Consider the following 14,915-nt stretch of genomic DNA (forward strand, 5'->3'; position numbering starts at 1 on the left):
TGGCTCAGCGCGCGTCAGAGACCCGAGCCCGTGGTCTTGGTGCCAACGTAAAATTATTTATTCTTCCCACATACTTGTCAGGCCAAGCGGTGAGTCAGGGCTCACGGTGGATTGTCACGTTAGTCTGTCCACGATAGCATAACATAACATAATTACCACACTTCAATCGCATCCGCATCGTCGTCACATCTATCGTCGCTCACAAGAAACAGGCCGGCTCTACAATATCGCATCTCAGCATACTGCGATCTCAAGTCATCTCCTCCTCTCCGTCAAGAATACTAGAATAACTTCTCTGAAGCCTGCTCAGCCTTGACGCCCATTGCGATGTCCAACCCTCAGACACCCTCCACCGCAGGGGACTTCTCCTCGGCAAGTACGCCTCTGAAGAAGTTCAAGTTGGTTTTCCTGGGCGAACAATCAGTCGGGAAAACAAGTTTGATCACTAGATTCGTGAGTATCCATCCCACAATCTTGCATCGCAGATGCTGAAAGTGATATGTCAAATATGTACGATATTGCTAGATGTACGATACGTTCGATAATACGTATCAAGCGACAATAGGTCAGTGCGATGCTGATACTTCTTGGCGATTAGATTGGAACTTGCTGATCTGAAACTTGCTTTGTTGTAGGTATCGATTTCTTGTCGAAGACAATGTATTTGGAGGACAGGACAGTTAGATTGCAATTATGGGATACGGCAGGGTGAGCTATTGCATCCATGAGGTTTGTCCATCAGCTCATACGTCCTGTAATTATTAGGCAAGAGCGATTCCGATCACTTATTCCGTCGTATATACGAGATTCGTCAGTGGCAGTCATAGTGTACGACATCACAAGTGGGTTTGAGCCAGCCTGGTCATTTTGACTGTAGAACAGCCACTGACTTGGTGAACTCGCCGCACAGATCGAACGTCCTTCTTGAACACGACGAAATGGGTAGACGACGTGAGGAATGAACGAGGGCAAGATGTCATCATTGTGTTGGTGGGGAACAAGACGGATTTGAACGATAAGCGGTGAGTGTACGGTCCCAAAACCAAGTTCAGTAAATTCTACGATGGGTGGTTTCATCGAGTATCAAAGAGGGGAAGGGCTAATGATCTGTGTTTGATGTCCGCGTTCATAGCCAAGTGACACCGGAAGAACTAGACTCAAGGGCGAAGGAATTAGGAGTGATGTCGATTGAAACCTCGGCGAAAGCGGGATATAACGTCAAGGCGCTCTTCAAGAAGATAGCTATGGCTTTACCCGGTGGAAGTGCTGAGGCGAAGGAAACGGCTAACACAAGTGAGTGTGGTATGCCTTTCGTGCCTTGCTCGGTCTTTGCACATCGAACAAGGATTCTTGAGACCTTTCCGAGTACATCAACATGAACTGCGGATGATCTGTGCAACATTTGCGATGCTCATACTCACACTGATCTTCACTTTCCCGATCAGAGATCGATGTTTCGGCCACCCCGCAGGAAGTACCTCAAGCTTCAGGCTGTCAATGTTAAAATGTCTCAAGTTGTACAATTAGTCTGGATATGCACTTTTTCTCGCGGCGCTCATCTCTATCTACATATCAAGATTCCTGCGAATTGTAAATTACGAGCGAATGAAGCACACTCGTGCGCCATCGAGATCGGGGAGTGGGGAGATCTGTTACAGGAATATTCAGTTGCTCACAGGCAGTATACATAGATGGATATCCGATACTTCTCGAACGCACCTTGTACATATATGACGATCACGACAAGACACCTGAACCTATCATGCGAAATGCACCGCGCATGGGTGTGACAAAGAGAAGGATCTGGATCCTTGTGCTCTTCCTTTACGTTGGCAGGCTACTGTGTGTCCTTACGAGGATGTTACCAGCTACGGCCATAGAACTCAGATAGCACCGCATCCCGTCAGCTCTGCGCAGTTAAGCTGAGTGTCGCTCGGTCAGTACCAAGGTCGGGAACGACTTGGGAAATCCGAGTACTGTAGTTCGCCGTCGTTCTTTTTGGCTTGTTACTGCTAGAAGTGAGCAATTCTCCCCTCCCCCCTTGATGGGTTTGATGTTGAGGGTCGATTGGTTATTCTTGCTTCATGGCAATGCAAAGAAACAATTTGCTCCAAATGTGACATCTATCATTCTTTATGCTTTAAATCCTTTATATCTATATCTATAGCTATACTCAGTTCTGTATATCCCAAAGGTCTTGGATCCTCCCCCTTGTCGATAAGTCACTGTACCCCGTCCACTCCTTGTTTAGTAGACATACTCGAAATGAGGGTTCTCCTTATCCGTCAGATCCGCAAAGGCAGTCGCATTCGCATCGTGCCTTTCACCCTCGCCCGAGTTTTCCAACGCAAGCCTCTTCTTCCTGTTCTCATACATGAACGCGAACCTGAATGCGAAGAAGAGCAAGAACTCCAGGATGTTGCAGACTAAGATAGCGCCGATACCGAGGGAGTATTTGGGCGCTTGTTCGGATTTGAAGAAGAATGGTCCGACGATGTTTCCGATACAAGCCCCGAACCAGATCATAGCGCTCACGATCATTTTCTTGGATTGACCGCCCGAGTTGGAGGTGATTAGCGAGAGCGAGAGGACGAAGGAACATTGATATGAACCGGTTAGGTAGCTATCGAAGCGAAGTGACGGTCAGTCAGCAATGCTCTCGTACATCGGCAAACGATTTCGCAGCTCAGGCGAATGTAAAGCGACTTCGTGACTTCAGAGAAGAGAGACAACTCACAAGCAGATCAATCGACCAACATAAGCGTCCTTAGGCGCCAAGAGGAATCCCAGAGCACCGGAGATGGTAGGTAACATGAACAAAGCGCATACTAGGGTTCGACTGTTTTTAGGTAATCGCTCGTTGATCAATGCACCTGCTCCGATCCAGATGACAACGAAGACTCCTTGAGGGATACCCAGAAGAGCAGTATGGAGAGTGTCGAATCCTAATCCTTGAATGACCTGGTGGTACCATACAACAGATCAGCATCCGTTTCGGCCTTTCCTTCCCAGTTTATTGCGAAGCAGTATAACAACGCGGAGACTTACCAAAGTGGAGAAATTACTGATACCGCCATTGGGGATGTTACCGATCAGACCAAGGAAACAGAACATGTACGTCTTGTAGTCCGTGAAGGCTTCTCTGACTTGACTCCATTTGACTTTCCTGTTCTCGATACCTGTCTGGTTCTTCCTCATTCTTGCGATCATGAGCCTGTGTATTCATGGAGATGCTCACTCTGATCAGTCGTTTGGCAATTGGCTGACACCGGGGAAGGGGGCTACTCACAACTTCTCATCATGAGTGAAACCTCTGAAAGTGGCGGGCGAATTAGGCAAGTAAAGCAAGAGACAAATTGCCCAAGCCGAACAAGCTGCACCGACAATGAGGAACTCGTATCTCCACGAAGCGAGAGCGCCCTTGATATTTCCGATACCGTATCCGATCAAACCACCTCCGGCGACCCCGATCCCGTTGAAGGCGTACCAGCAGGAAATCCGGGAGGGCTGTTCGGCTCGAGTGTAGTACATCGAAGTAATCAACATGAATCTATGTCGCGGTTGGGTCGGGACACCAAGTCAGCTTTCACTCATCATACTCAGGGGAAGTGTAGATTCACGCAGGATCAGCGATCGCTTCGGCTGCGCCGGAGATGACTCTGAGAGCGGCGATGGCGGCGAAGTTTTTGGCGGCTGCTTGGACCCTACAAAGTGATGCGGTAAGGTGTCAGCTTGGGCGACTACAGAGTGCACTACACGAAAAGTATTGCTCACATCAGGAAAACACCCCAGAAGAAGATGTTGGCACCGAGGTAGTATGCGGGAGGGGATCGTTGCATGATCAAATTGGACGGGATTGCCCAAGCGAGCCAACCGAAATAGAAGATGGAGGACAACCACGAGTAATCCTCTTTACCGAGATTCAGATCTTTCTTGATTCCGAAGATCGCAGCGTACGAGAGAGTAGTCTTGTCCACATACTGAAAGTCACGTCCATGTCAGCTCAGCTTTCAGAACTCCTCTCTATATAGTATAACAAGTACCTCTCCTCTCTATTATAGTATAACAATGACGTTCGGATAGATCCGAACCGCACTCACGTAGAAGAAGTAACAAATACCTAACAAGGGGATGATCCGCCTATCGAGCTTCCGCTTAAGCCTCTTCTCGTCGTCCGGGTTAATATGCGAATCATCAGGGTATCTCTCGACCGCTTGATGATAGATGTTCGCATGTTCAGCAGATAGGTGGACGCCAGGCTTGATAGGTTCTTCGATAGCTCCTGCTTCTTCAAGTTGGATAGTCTCGCCTTTATCGGCTTCTTGTCTGAATTGCTCGTTGCTCATCGTGTAGAGACAGTCAATCTAATTATACACCAAATCTCAGGATTCGTTTGGAGCTGAAAAGATATGGCGAGATGGAAGAGGTGACTCTTGTCTTATCTTTCCTTTTTATAAATGTATATATGTCTTCAAATTGATAGCGTATTCGTAATCTAGCTCAAATTCTCAGTCTTCTGGAAGCAGGAAAATTTAGACTTTCGATCCGCCCGGGCCGTCGAGTAAGAGTGACCATCACGTACGCCATAGCACCTCGACCAGAGCTTTAAGTGCGTGAACGCCTTCTCAGGGGTCTGGGTCAATCAAATGGTCCCACAGTTGGGCTCAAGAGGGGTATACGGGGTGGTTGAGGAGGGGAAGACCCTCGTGTCCCTAAATCGTGGATTGCCCCATCAGGAATGATCCCCCGTCACCTCGCTGAAAGCGAAAAAGAAGCAGCAGCTGAGGGGCCTGGAGTATGAGCCATTTGTGTGTTCACCCTGCTCCTCGCTGTCGCTGGAGAAATGCCTGGAGCCTCTCAGGAAGATGCAATGGAGGACCGGACCGATGAGAAAAATGGGACTCAATTTATCACTAATTCAGGGTCAGCCAAGCGGTTGAACACGGTTAATTGCGTCGTCCGAAACCCGATCAACCAGAGTTACCGAAGATACCGACGGCATCATCGTTCGAAGCGGATTTATAGTCCGGCACGGACCTACTATGCATTCCAGGTGTTTGCAGTGACTATTTCCTGAACGTTGACTCATTTGCTCACCGCATCTACAGATCTCTGACTTCACTACTGTATTACACGACGCATTGGTCAGTCAGTCAAACGCTGAATATATGGAGGCATTGTCGAGTAGCTGCAAACTTTGATACAGGAGTCCTTTGGGTCAAAGGGTAAAGCGCTTGGTGCACACAAACAGTCTGGCCCACATGGCGTGGGCTCACTGACCCTCTAAGATCGGGTTGACTGACATTCTACTCGTAATCCAATATCACGCTTACCATTAGCAGATGTCAACAATGACCCATTCCAACACTGATTGTAGACTAAGAATAGGATCACTTTACTCGATACCTTTGTGGTTCACATACATGGTGGACGACGAAGCGACACTCAATACTTCGCCAACATGACATTCAGAGATAGTTTCATATCAACTACCAGCTCAGACACTTATCCATCAACGATGTCAAGCTTATCTTCTTCGATGCTAGGACTGACAGACTCCCCTTTACGACCGAGACTTCGATCGACTTTAGCTTCTACTCCAGCATCTTCTGCACCTGGCTCTCCCGTCCAACAAGTGCGCCCCAGACCGTCTCAACAGCAACTACGACAAGCGCCCTCCCGTAACTCACTCGTCCAGGAAGCGACTACCAATGCAGCTCGAAGAGTGATCCAGCAAGGTAGTTCCGAGGGCTTGCGCACCATCCCGACAAGATCGTCACAAGGTGATCTCAGTAGTTCTGGTTCTTCTACTGGATCAAGGCCTGCTTCAAGGGCGAGTACCGCCTCCACTGGGAGTACGGCAGTCAGACAAGCCGCCATACCTGCACAGCCCGTTCAGACCTCTTCTGCGCGAAACGCATCTTCTACTTCGGCTGCGGCTCAGAGGGAAAGCATTCGACCAGCCCAAACACAACGGGACCAATCACCTCAATCTCAACCTTCAGTACAGTCGAGACCCGCTAGCAGCACTCAAAGGGTGCCCGTTCCGAGACAGAATCTCAACGTTATTCCGCCTTCCCCAGCAAAGACAGAGATCACCCTTGCGGAAGAATGGGAGTCTGAGCTGATCGCAGATACTCGAAAGCTCAACATACGACCCACTCAGCCGGCCTCTACAAGGCAAGGACCCACAGCGAAGGAACGAGAAGAGCAGAGGCTGAAGGATATCGAGTGGGAACGATCAGGCCTGTGGGAGACCGAAAGAGATCCCGCTAGGGAGGCGGAAGATCGGGTCAGGAGGGATCTAGGTCGAGATGTCGGTGAGCACATTTGAACGATTCCTATGACCTGTTTTGCGGGCGTAGCTTATGCATCGTCACGTACAACATGTACAGCTTATCCCCCCGCTACACCTCGAGTACCTATTCGAGCCGCGCCCACAGGTGTTACTTCGATTCACATCGGTGTTCGACCCAGACTTCATCCAACCCGAGCTTCCGACTCGATGATTCGGAATCAACCTGATCCTTCTGTCCCTTTACCGCTCTTCTCTCCTGCAAGCGCTTCCGCAGATTTACCAACCGCCCATTCTACGCCTACAGTCAAATACGATCACAAGCTAGCAGAGAAAGCGAGGAAGGAGTACGAAGATTGGAAAGCTAGAAAAGCGGAACGTGAAGGCGGAATAGGAGACGATGGTGAGAACCACGGTACCAGAGACTGGGTGCCAAAGACTAGAGAAGTGGCTAGACCTGGGAATGTGGAAGGGATAGCACACTCCGATGCGTACGAAGAGAATCGACATAGAATCAATATGGCCGATCAACTGGCTTTACAACAACAGCAACACCAGCAATTGCAAGCGATTCAACACCAGGCTATGCAGATGCAGATGATTGAAGATACCCCCAAAATCACCAAAGTCACACGACAACAGACGCCGAAGCAGATGCAGGCGCAACCGCAAGCACAAGCACAAGCACAAACGCAGCAGACAGTGCAACATTCCCCTCAAGCACGGAAACAAGTGGAGAAAGTCGAAGCTCAACCGCCAGCAGCAGAATCGCAACAGCCTCAGACGCAGATGCTCATTCAAGATGGCCAAGATCAGTCGCAGCACCCTCAGGCTCAGTATTGGGGTTATCCTTACCCGTATAGCATGGGCTATGACATGAGCCAAATGCAAGGGTTGGAGGGATATTACCCGGATCAAGCATATTGGGATCCTTCATATTGGTGGGGTATGGGCATGATGGGTGATTCACAGCAACAGATGGCTTTGATGCATTCCACAAACACCGAGTGAGTCTGTGTACTCAAAGGTCTCGATTGGGATCGTAACGTAAACGGCTGATCCGCATCCTGCAGCGGCAAGAAAGTGCAATCTGCGGATCCGAACGCCAATGTCGCTGCGGCTCAAGAAGGTTCCTCTGAAGAAGGAGCTTCCGCACCTGTCACTCCGGAAGATCAATATGCTGAGATGTAAGTCAGAGACCGACTTATACTTATCCTTCAACCTTCTCAGGGGTCCTTTGTGCTATTTCCATTACCCCTTTGTCAAAGTTTTTTGCCTTTTTCCTTTGTTGAAAGGGTATGCCTTTCATCTTGTCCTTATCCCCTTTTTGCGATATGCTCTTGCCTCTTTCGTTGAGTCATGGGAAAACTTCCTCGAGCGCGGTGTTGGACGACTTGCATGAGTATGCCATTCATATAGCGATATCAATCTGTCGATCGCCCCTGATCCCCTTATCTTCATTCTTTCTTGATGATCCCCGGACTATTGCTTCAATCGCTGTTTCCCCTGTTACTCCTGCCTGAGATAGAGGATACAAGAGTCACCGATTACCATGTTTGGAACCACTCCCCCGTTGCACCCATCTGCATTACAAGCTATCTCTGGTAATTACTACGGGAACGCGATGTCGGCGTACGAACAACCTATGCCTCAAGGTCCCGCTTCACAGTATGGGGGAATCGGGTTTGGACTTGGAGGTGGTTGCGGCGGCGGTGGCGGTAGTGGTGCTAGTATGATGATGGGCGGTGGAGGTCAACAAGCCTTTCCTTCGAAGCGTGCCATGAACATGAACATGGGTATGGGTATGGGTATGGGCGGTATGGGCGGAATGGGCGGAATGGTTGGAATGCCCGGTATGAAGGGAATGGGTATGCCAAATATGGGCGGAATGGGTGGATTAGGCATGGGGATGGGTGGTATGACAGGTTTCCAGAACGGGTTGGTTCTCTTGCTTCCTTCGACTTGCCTCTCAAATACAGATTGGATGATCACCGACCCATCCTGTTTCCGGCTGAGTTCCGCCCGTGGGGCAATCGTTGTTCTCCGTCTCGCCCCTGCCTTTACCTTTCTTCGTTTTGATTATGACTCGTTATTACTGTTCGATCAGCTCATCCCTTCCACTTGACAAAGGAGTGTTTGCGCTCTCTTGACTCTATCTTCACCTATATCATCATCCGCTTTCCCCTCGTAAACACTTCCCCCGGCCCTCACTCACCACCTACCACTTGCGCACCGCACCGAAAGGCTTGCTGATTCATCATATTTCCCCCAACCCATGTCATCGATCTTCCCTCAACGACCTACACAACACTACCGACGAATATCATCGGACAACACCAACAACGCGAAATCTCCCACTCGCCATACTCGCAATTCCGATTCTCCCTCTCGTCGCGGAAATGATCACCTCAAATCGCCACTTTCTCCATTCCGGTCCCACTCTTTCTCCCAATCTCATCGATCGCCATCGATCTCGCATCGCGCCCCCTCGATGTCACCCAAATCACCGAAACCTCACGCTCTCCCGCCTCTGGCGCGATCATCGACAACTCCGCTGCCATCCCCTTTGCCTACTTCTCCGCTTGGACGTCCACCTCTGGTCGGCAGGGCGAACAGTATGATGTACAACAATCCATACCAATGGGGGCAGGGTGGCGGCAATGGAAGCATGATGCAACATGGTCAGAACCCGTATGCGATGATGGGATATGGTGCCCAACAATCTGCTTCAATGGGCATGTCGGCGCCAAGCGGCACCGGTAGCCTCGTTGAGCAAGGAATGAAGCCATTCGACTCGTCGCAGATGAAGCAGGGTCGACTGGGACATTACGGATATCTTGAAGGTCGAGGTGAGCTTCACTCCACAGGCTTGGCGCATCAAATGCGGCCTTCGAATTGACCTCGGTCTTCTGAGAGCCCATCTCTTCCTCTGTCAAAGATGATATCACTGACATGTTGGGGCGGTGATAGAACTCGCCGGACCACCTGTTGGATTTTTACCAGCTGGAGTCGATGCCAATCAATACAATTCCCCAGGTGCAGGTCAAGCTAGTCAAATCTCCCCTTCGCACAGGGCAGCTAGTAATGCAGGGCATAATCAGTCTTATTACCCTTCGCCACCCCAAGCTGGATCTGGATCCGGTTCTGTCAATGGTTCCATGGCTTGGGGTGATTCAGGTAATGGACCCCGAGCGAGGTATGATGGATGTGAGTATGATAGTCTGATCAGCCTATTCTTGCCTCCGTTTAGAGTTCCTTCCTTCTTTGCTGTGTGGCTATTTGTGTTTGGTAGACATCGCTGATGTGAGTGATTCAACAATCGCAATCATCGTCGGCTATAACGCAGCTTCTTCGGCAGCCGGATATGTCCAAGCGGATCTGGATACCCCATACCCCCGAACAGCGGGAGGAGGGGCTTCTTCGGCTTTTACAAGATACGGTCCGGACGGCTCGATCGCTAATGGTATAGACGGTAGGATGGGGATTGGCCATCGAAGGTTGAGGGAGGGAAGAGTGTGAAAGATCGAAGTTGATCGGTAACGGGATTTTTCATGTGAATTGAAGCTACAGATGATTCAATCAACGATTCAAGAAGGGACAGAGGTTCTCGTTTTATATGTTCGTCAGTGATATTCGGTCCAGAGTATCTGTACTTGTATCTTGCGCTTCCCATCTTCTCTGTGATTTCTCTTCTTGTTTTCCCTTTCTGGCTGGCAAGAGTATTCAGTATCGTTTTCCATCAGATCTTAGCAATCTTATCATATTTTGATGTGTATGCATGTAATTACAATGTGAGGTTATTCATCTTGATGCAGTTGATTGCGGCGTGAAAGTCGTAAATTGTCATTATTTCATTTGGATTTTCACTTTTTGCTTTTCATCTTGATCTCATTTACAGTGTCTCGATCTTGCTCATTTCCTAGGGCTCGGTGTCCACGTCATCCTCTTTTCTGCTTGACTTCCATTGCCACCCCCCCAACCCGATCGAGTCTCCATCACCGGTCCCCTATTCTTGCCGCCCGTCGACATGGGCCTGACACCTCCGCTCGAAGTCATAGGTGATCGACCTACACTTCTCTCTAACAACTTCCTTCCGGCCGGAGTAAGACTCTCAGCTTGCCGTCTGGGCGTCGAACCTGGCGGAGGGGGTAACATCTGACCGAATCCAGGAGTTTTGGAGCCTCGCACTGATCGTTGACTCTTATCTGCAGCAGCACGTAATGTCGACGACAAGTTATTGGTGGAGGATCGGTGTAAATAATTACTTTGAGGTGTGAATGATCTGGCTCGCTCGGAGATTGATTTGCTGGCTTTATCAGCTAATTTCCTGCCTATCTCATCGCGCCTTTTGGTCTCTGGTAATCTGAATGACTTTGACGAGGAATACGAGGAAGAGGTTAACGGATCATTTGAACCGTCTTCTCCATCTAATGCTCTCGGCGTGGAGAGTAACGTGCCCCATGTCAAGAGGGATGGGAGATCCTGCGGTGAGGGGGAGGGATCGTTCGGTAGTAACGGATAACTGTTGATGACTGGCATGGACGGTTCTCGATGATCTGCTCTTTGGAATCAGCACATGGTATCAGGTAATCCGGAATTCGGGGAGAAAGGTTGACGAGACCTAGACTAGGCAGGCCGCACTCACAAGGTGTACCTTTGACAGCTGCATCTACCCAACTGCGAGCAGGACTACTTCCCCTACGACTACCTGCGCTACCTTCGCCTCGACTGGGCCGGACCTCTTCTTCGTCCGGTAATCGGGTGTTAGCGTGTGATATAGCAGGCGGATTGGCGATTGCTTGCGATTGCGCCTGTGTTTGAGTCTGCGCATCTGCTTTAGGTCGAAGTTTCGGATAAGGGTCAGAGTCGGAGTCGGCTGGAAACATCAGATTATTTCGAGCCTGAAATCAACCAAATGTCAAGTTTCAGCATTACATCACCCAACATGGTGGTCATCTCTAGCTCACCTTGTAGCCCCACTGATCTGCACCACTGCCTGCCAGGGATATACTGTTATTCTCTTCTCCTAAGACATCGCGCTCTATTCTTTGCCTCAAGGCTTTTTCGTCATCCCCTCTGCCTCTGCCGTCATCGGCCCCGGAAGCTCCTTCTCGATGAGGTACGATCTGGCCATCTTCGGTCGATATGAGAGCTGTTCCAGGTAGTCCAGCCGAGGTTAATGCCTCCGTCAGAGGATGTTTCGGCGGCAGTGGAATTTCAGCTAATTTCGATTGAACCACGTTAGACGAGTTGTCTCCGGCTTTGATGAGCGCCGAGGAGGCCGATCCCGAAGCGTGGGGTACAAGCGCCCCGGTTCCTGGTTCTTCGGCTTGCCCTTCGCTTCCCTCAATCTCTGCTTTGGTGTTGTGATCGCGATCATCGGGCTGCTTAGACCCTTGGATCAACTTGATATCCTTCCAAGCCTCACCCTCATTCCTGTCCCTCCCTCCTTCGGCCAGCCCACCAATCAACCTCCTACCTTCCCCATCGACCCGCCAATTCCCGCTGAGCGCAGCATCAAGAATCATCTTCCTTTTCTCTTCACCCTCAATTCTTCTCTGGTTGGCTTTCTTCTCCGCCTCAAACGCCCATCCCCATCGTTCTTCCCTCCGCTTCCTATTCTCCTCATCTACAATCTGGACGAACGACGCATTGTCTTCCGACGTGTAATTCCGTTGAAAAGCATCTAACGACAAATCATCGCGTATCATCTTCTGGCGAGGCTTCTTGATTGGTCGCGATTGTGATGATCCTGCTTCTGACTGTGCGGCAGTACCATCTAACTCGTCGTAATCTTCATAACGCTTGCGACTTGATCTCGTGCTGATCGGCGTCTCCCATCCTCGAGCCCCTATAGGTGTGCGTGTTGGTCTACCTCCTCCACCTGGTAAAGAGATGTAGGGTGTACCGGCCATTGCATATTCGGTGTTCCGTCTGACTCGCTCAGCATCTATATCGTCCAGACTCCTCCGCCCGCCCACGGGCGTCGCTCGACCATTTTCTTTCTCTTGTGCTAAGTGGGCGAGCTTCCGGATGGATGATGAGAGCAATTCCGGATCACTTTCGGTCAAGGCGGTAAGGTAGTCGTTGGTAGCGTGTAAATGAGGGAGGTTGGGGAAGAAATCACGAGTGATGATATGTGATAAAGCATCGGTGTATGTGTCTTCCTATATCCACCATATTAATGATTGTCAAGCGCCCCACCCAGAGATAAGACAATTCAGATGGTCAAAGATGAAATGAATCACGCCATATGAGACAGAAGAAAGGATGATGTGAAAGAGAGAGAGAGAGGACTTACGTCAAGAACGTGTTGATGGTATAAAGATCGTTGGCCTGCTTTTGGACCTGTAATGAGTTTCGGGGCGGGACCAGTACGAGGAATGAGAGTGTTGCTGGGCTCTCCCGACATCCTGCTTCTGTTATTTTGGTACTCGAGATAGACAAGGTAGAGGGGATTATGAGATACACGAAAGCAGCATTAACAGGTTTCGCTTTCAATTGAGGATGGGATGAATGGATTCGAGGTTAATTGGGTGGCAACTTGCGACCAGTCGGCCAAAATGGGGGTATCGAAAAAGGTCTCAGTTGGCCTTTGTAACTTGGTACTAAGTTTCTGCAGCATTGCTCTCCCCTGATTTGCTTATCTCCGCACAAAGGATAGTATTATCGGCCACTGCCAGTCTGCTCACCACACAATGGACTGTCAGATATGCGGATCGACAGATAGAGTGGATCTCCATAGCACCTCGATACATGAAAATCAGCAAGAGTCGGCTGAGCTATGATGCGCATTTTGATGGTTGATGGGAATTCGGCCATGACCGATGATGCTAATTCAATTAATTGAGATTGGAGATCTGTGTGCGGACCTGACTGCTATCCATCTCTATAATTGTTGACAATTTCACCTGATTTCGACTCGACTTATCTGCATTGATAGCACTACTTGTCTATTTGTGCCATAGCCCCGTCTCCCGCTGTGGTCGGATTCAATTGTATATAGTCAAGACGCGTATTTTTCTTCTTGTTGTACCCTTGAAAGTCTCCTCTCCTTGACGCCTTATCTCATCTCGATCTGTAGTATTTGGATTGACGGAATGACCAAACGGACTATTCGAGTGGCTTTGCTTATCAACGATACTCCGGTAAGCCAAGACCTCAGCACCCTCAGAATAAGGATGCATTGCGTCTCAGCTCACATTTGCGTGTTGCCAGGTGCCGGCCGTGATCGAGGAGGACGGTACATGTGGGTCATCAAATGCAGTCTTCCCATTCAATACATCCAGCAAATGCGAGATTGACTGACTGAACGCCTCGGAACAGATTACGATATCTACAAACAATGGTTACTCCAGTCTTTATCTACTTATCCCGATACGGTCGTATCTAAGAATACGGAACTCGTCATCGACGGCTATGATGTAGTGGACAAACGCGAATATCCGCCTGAAGACAGGTTGCTGGCCAACTCGAAAGACGGCTATGACGCTATAGTACTGACTGGATCTAGTGGGCACATTTCACTATCTGCAAGGTGTAGTGCAAGTTGATGAGAAAGTGCTAAATCGTTTTACTAATCTTTCTTGCTGCAGAACATACCGCTCATGACTCATCCAACCCATTCATACCACCGCTGATCTCCTTCATACGCCGCCTCACCTCGTCACCACAATACCTTCACCTGAAATTCATCGGGATATGTTTCGGACACCAGATACTCTCTTTAGCATTGGGCGGGGAATGCGTGAACGGTAAGAATGGATGGGAGATAGGTGTGTACGGGTGCGAATTGACGGAAGAGGGTAAGAAGTGGTGGACGTGGACCGGGGATCAAGCTGTGGGAGAGGAAGTGAATGGTCAAGGCGGGGATGATAAGGTGGTATGTGCTCCCAATACTACACGAGGCATCTCTCAAGCTGATTTGTCTGCCTTCTGCGCATCTCAGTATCTGGAACAAATGGTGAGCAATCAACAATTTACTAAGTATGCTATACGATAGGCGTTGACAGGCGACACGTGATACTTCAGCATCGAGACCACGTCCCATCCATACCTCCATCATGTCATCTGCTACTTTCGACCCCGCAATACCCCGTTCACTCATTCGTCAAATATCATCCCTACTCTTCCCCGACTAATCCCCTAGCGCAAATATTGACGGTGCAGGGCCATCCGGAATTCACGCCTGAGATCGTGTCGCACATCATCGATGCTCGGCATGCGACTGGAGTTTTCGATGAGAAAGTTACGAAAGAGGCGAGGCGGCGTGCCGGCGGGAAAGGACAAGGAGGAGAAGGTTTCGGACGGATAGGATGGAGTGTATGGAGGGTTCTGTTACAGCATATACCAAGTCACAATGGGTCGTGATATAGTGAATCAAACAGGAATGGTAGTGCACGGAGGATCGGATTTCGCGCGAATTGCGGATCTTGGGTAATGGATATGCATTCATCGGTAATAAATACTAGATAATCGGTACTATACACTAGGTACTGGATGCTGGATAATGGATATGGTCATGGATTAATGGAATGTACAAGGTCATGGACAAAGCATAACGGAAAATGGAGATTGGATGATTGATCATGCATGCTGTGGTCATACCAACGTCGCTCAG

The 14,915-nt window shown here is 49.5% G+C and overlaps 7 protein-coding genes and 1 non-coding gene across 8 annotated transcripts; 6 read left to right on the top strand and 2 right to left on the bottom strand.

Annotated features, from left to right (window-relative positions):
• Positions 1-327: 327 nt before the first annotated feature.
• On the top strand, positions 328-1,504 carry I303_107931 (uncharacterized protein; the record flags this gene model as incomplete). The annotated part of the gene is made up of 7 exons (XM_018411187.1): positions 328-453; positions 526-565; positions 636-708; positions 766-842; positions 911-1,022; positions 1,133-1,293; positions 1,446-1,504. The coding sequence occupies 7 exons, from the start codon at positions 328-330 to the stop codon at positions 1,502-1,504; spliced, it is 648 nt and encodes a 215-aa protein (XP_018259855.1).
• A 365-nt stretch (positions 1,505-1,869) lies between these two features.
• On the top strand, positions 1,870-1,984 carry I303_107932. Its single transcript, XR_001936517.2, has one exon. It is a non-coding gene; the product is annotated as a 5S ribosomal RNA (ribosomal RNA).
• Positions 1,985-2,247: 263 nt separating this feature from the next.
• Positions 2,248-4,346, bottom strand: I303_107933 (uncharacterized protein; the record flags this gene model as incomplete). Its single annotated transcript, XM_018411188.1, has 7 exons — positions 2,248-2,623; positions 2,738-2,961; positions 3,049-3,214; positions 3,290-3,550; positions 3,621-3,704; positions 3,775-3,980; positions 4,101-4,346. The coding sequence occupies 7 exons, from the start codon at positions 4,344-4,346 to the stop codon at positions 2,248-2,250; spliced, it is 1,563 nt and encodes a 520-aa protein (XP_018259856.1).
• A 1,115-nt stretch (positions 4,347-5,461) lies between these two features.
• I303_107934 (uncharacterized protein) lies at positions 5,462-7,486 on the top strand (the record flags this gene model as incomplete). Its single annotated transcript, XM_065969712.1, has 3 exons — positions 5,462-6,320; positions 6,396-7,302; positions 7,369-7,486. 3 exons carry the CDS (start codon positions 5,462-5,464, stop codon positions 7,484-7,486), a joined length of 1,884 nt encoding a protein of 627 aa, XP_065825784.1.
• A 361-nt stretch (positions 7,487-7,847) lies between these two features.
• On the top strand, positions 7,848-8,420 carry I303_107935 (uncharacterized protein; the record flags this gene model as incomplete). Its single annotated transcript, XM_065969713.1, has 1 exon — positions 7,848-8,420. One exon carries the CDS (start codon positions 7,848-7,850, stop codon positions 8,418-8,420), a length of 573 nt encoding a protein of 190 aa, XP_065825785.1.
• A 366-nt stretch (positions 8,421-8,786) lies between these two features.
• Positions 8,787-9,814, top strand: I303_107936 (uncharacterized protein; the record flags this gene model as incomplete). The annotated part of the gene is made up of 3 exons (XM_065969714.1): positions 8,787-9,144; positions 9,266-9,502; positions 9,642-9,814. 3 exons carry the CDS (start codon positions 8,787-8,789, stop codon positions 9,812-9,814), a joined length of 768 nt encoding a protein of 255 aa, XP_065825786.1.
• Positions 9,815-10,207: 393 nt separating this feature from the next.
• On the bottom strand, positions 10,208-12,707 carry I303_107937 (uncharacterized protein; the record flags this gene model as incomplete). The annotated part of the gene is made up of 4 exons (XM_018411190.1): positions 10,208-10,851; positions 10,941-11,196; positions 11,263-12,462; positions 12,597-12,707. The coding sequence occupies 4 exons, from the start codon at positions 12,705-12,707 to the stop codon at positions 10,208-10,210; spliced, it is 2,211 nt and encodes a 736-aa protein (XP_018259858.1).
• A 688-nt stretch (positions 12,708-13,395) lies between these two features.
• Positions 13,396-14,665, top strand: I303_107938 (uncharacterized protein; the record flags this gene model as incomplete). Its single annotated transcript, XM_018411191.1, has 6 exons — positions 13,396-13,443; positions 13,514-13,544; positions 13,622-13,807; positions 13,891-14,177; positions 14,244-14,258; positions 14,327-14,665. 6 exons carry the CDS (start codon positions 13,396-13,398, stop codon positions 14,663-14,665), a joined length of 906 nt encoding a protein of 301 aa, XP_018259859.1.
• Positions 14,666-14,915: the final 250 nt, after the last annotated feature.

This window comes from Kwoniella dejecticola, chromosome 10, assembly GCF_000512565.2.
Source record: "Kwoniella dejecticola CBS 10117 chromosome 10, complete sequence".
Classification (NCBI taxonomy): Eukaryota; Fungi; Basidiomycota; class Tremellomycetes; order Tremellales; family Cryptococcaceae; genus Kwoniella; species Kwoniella dejecticola.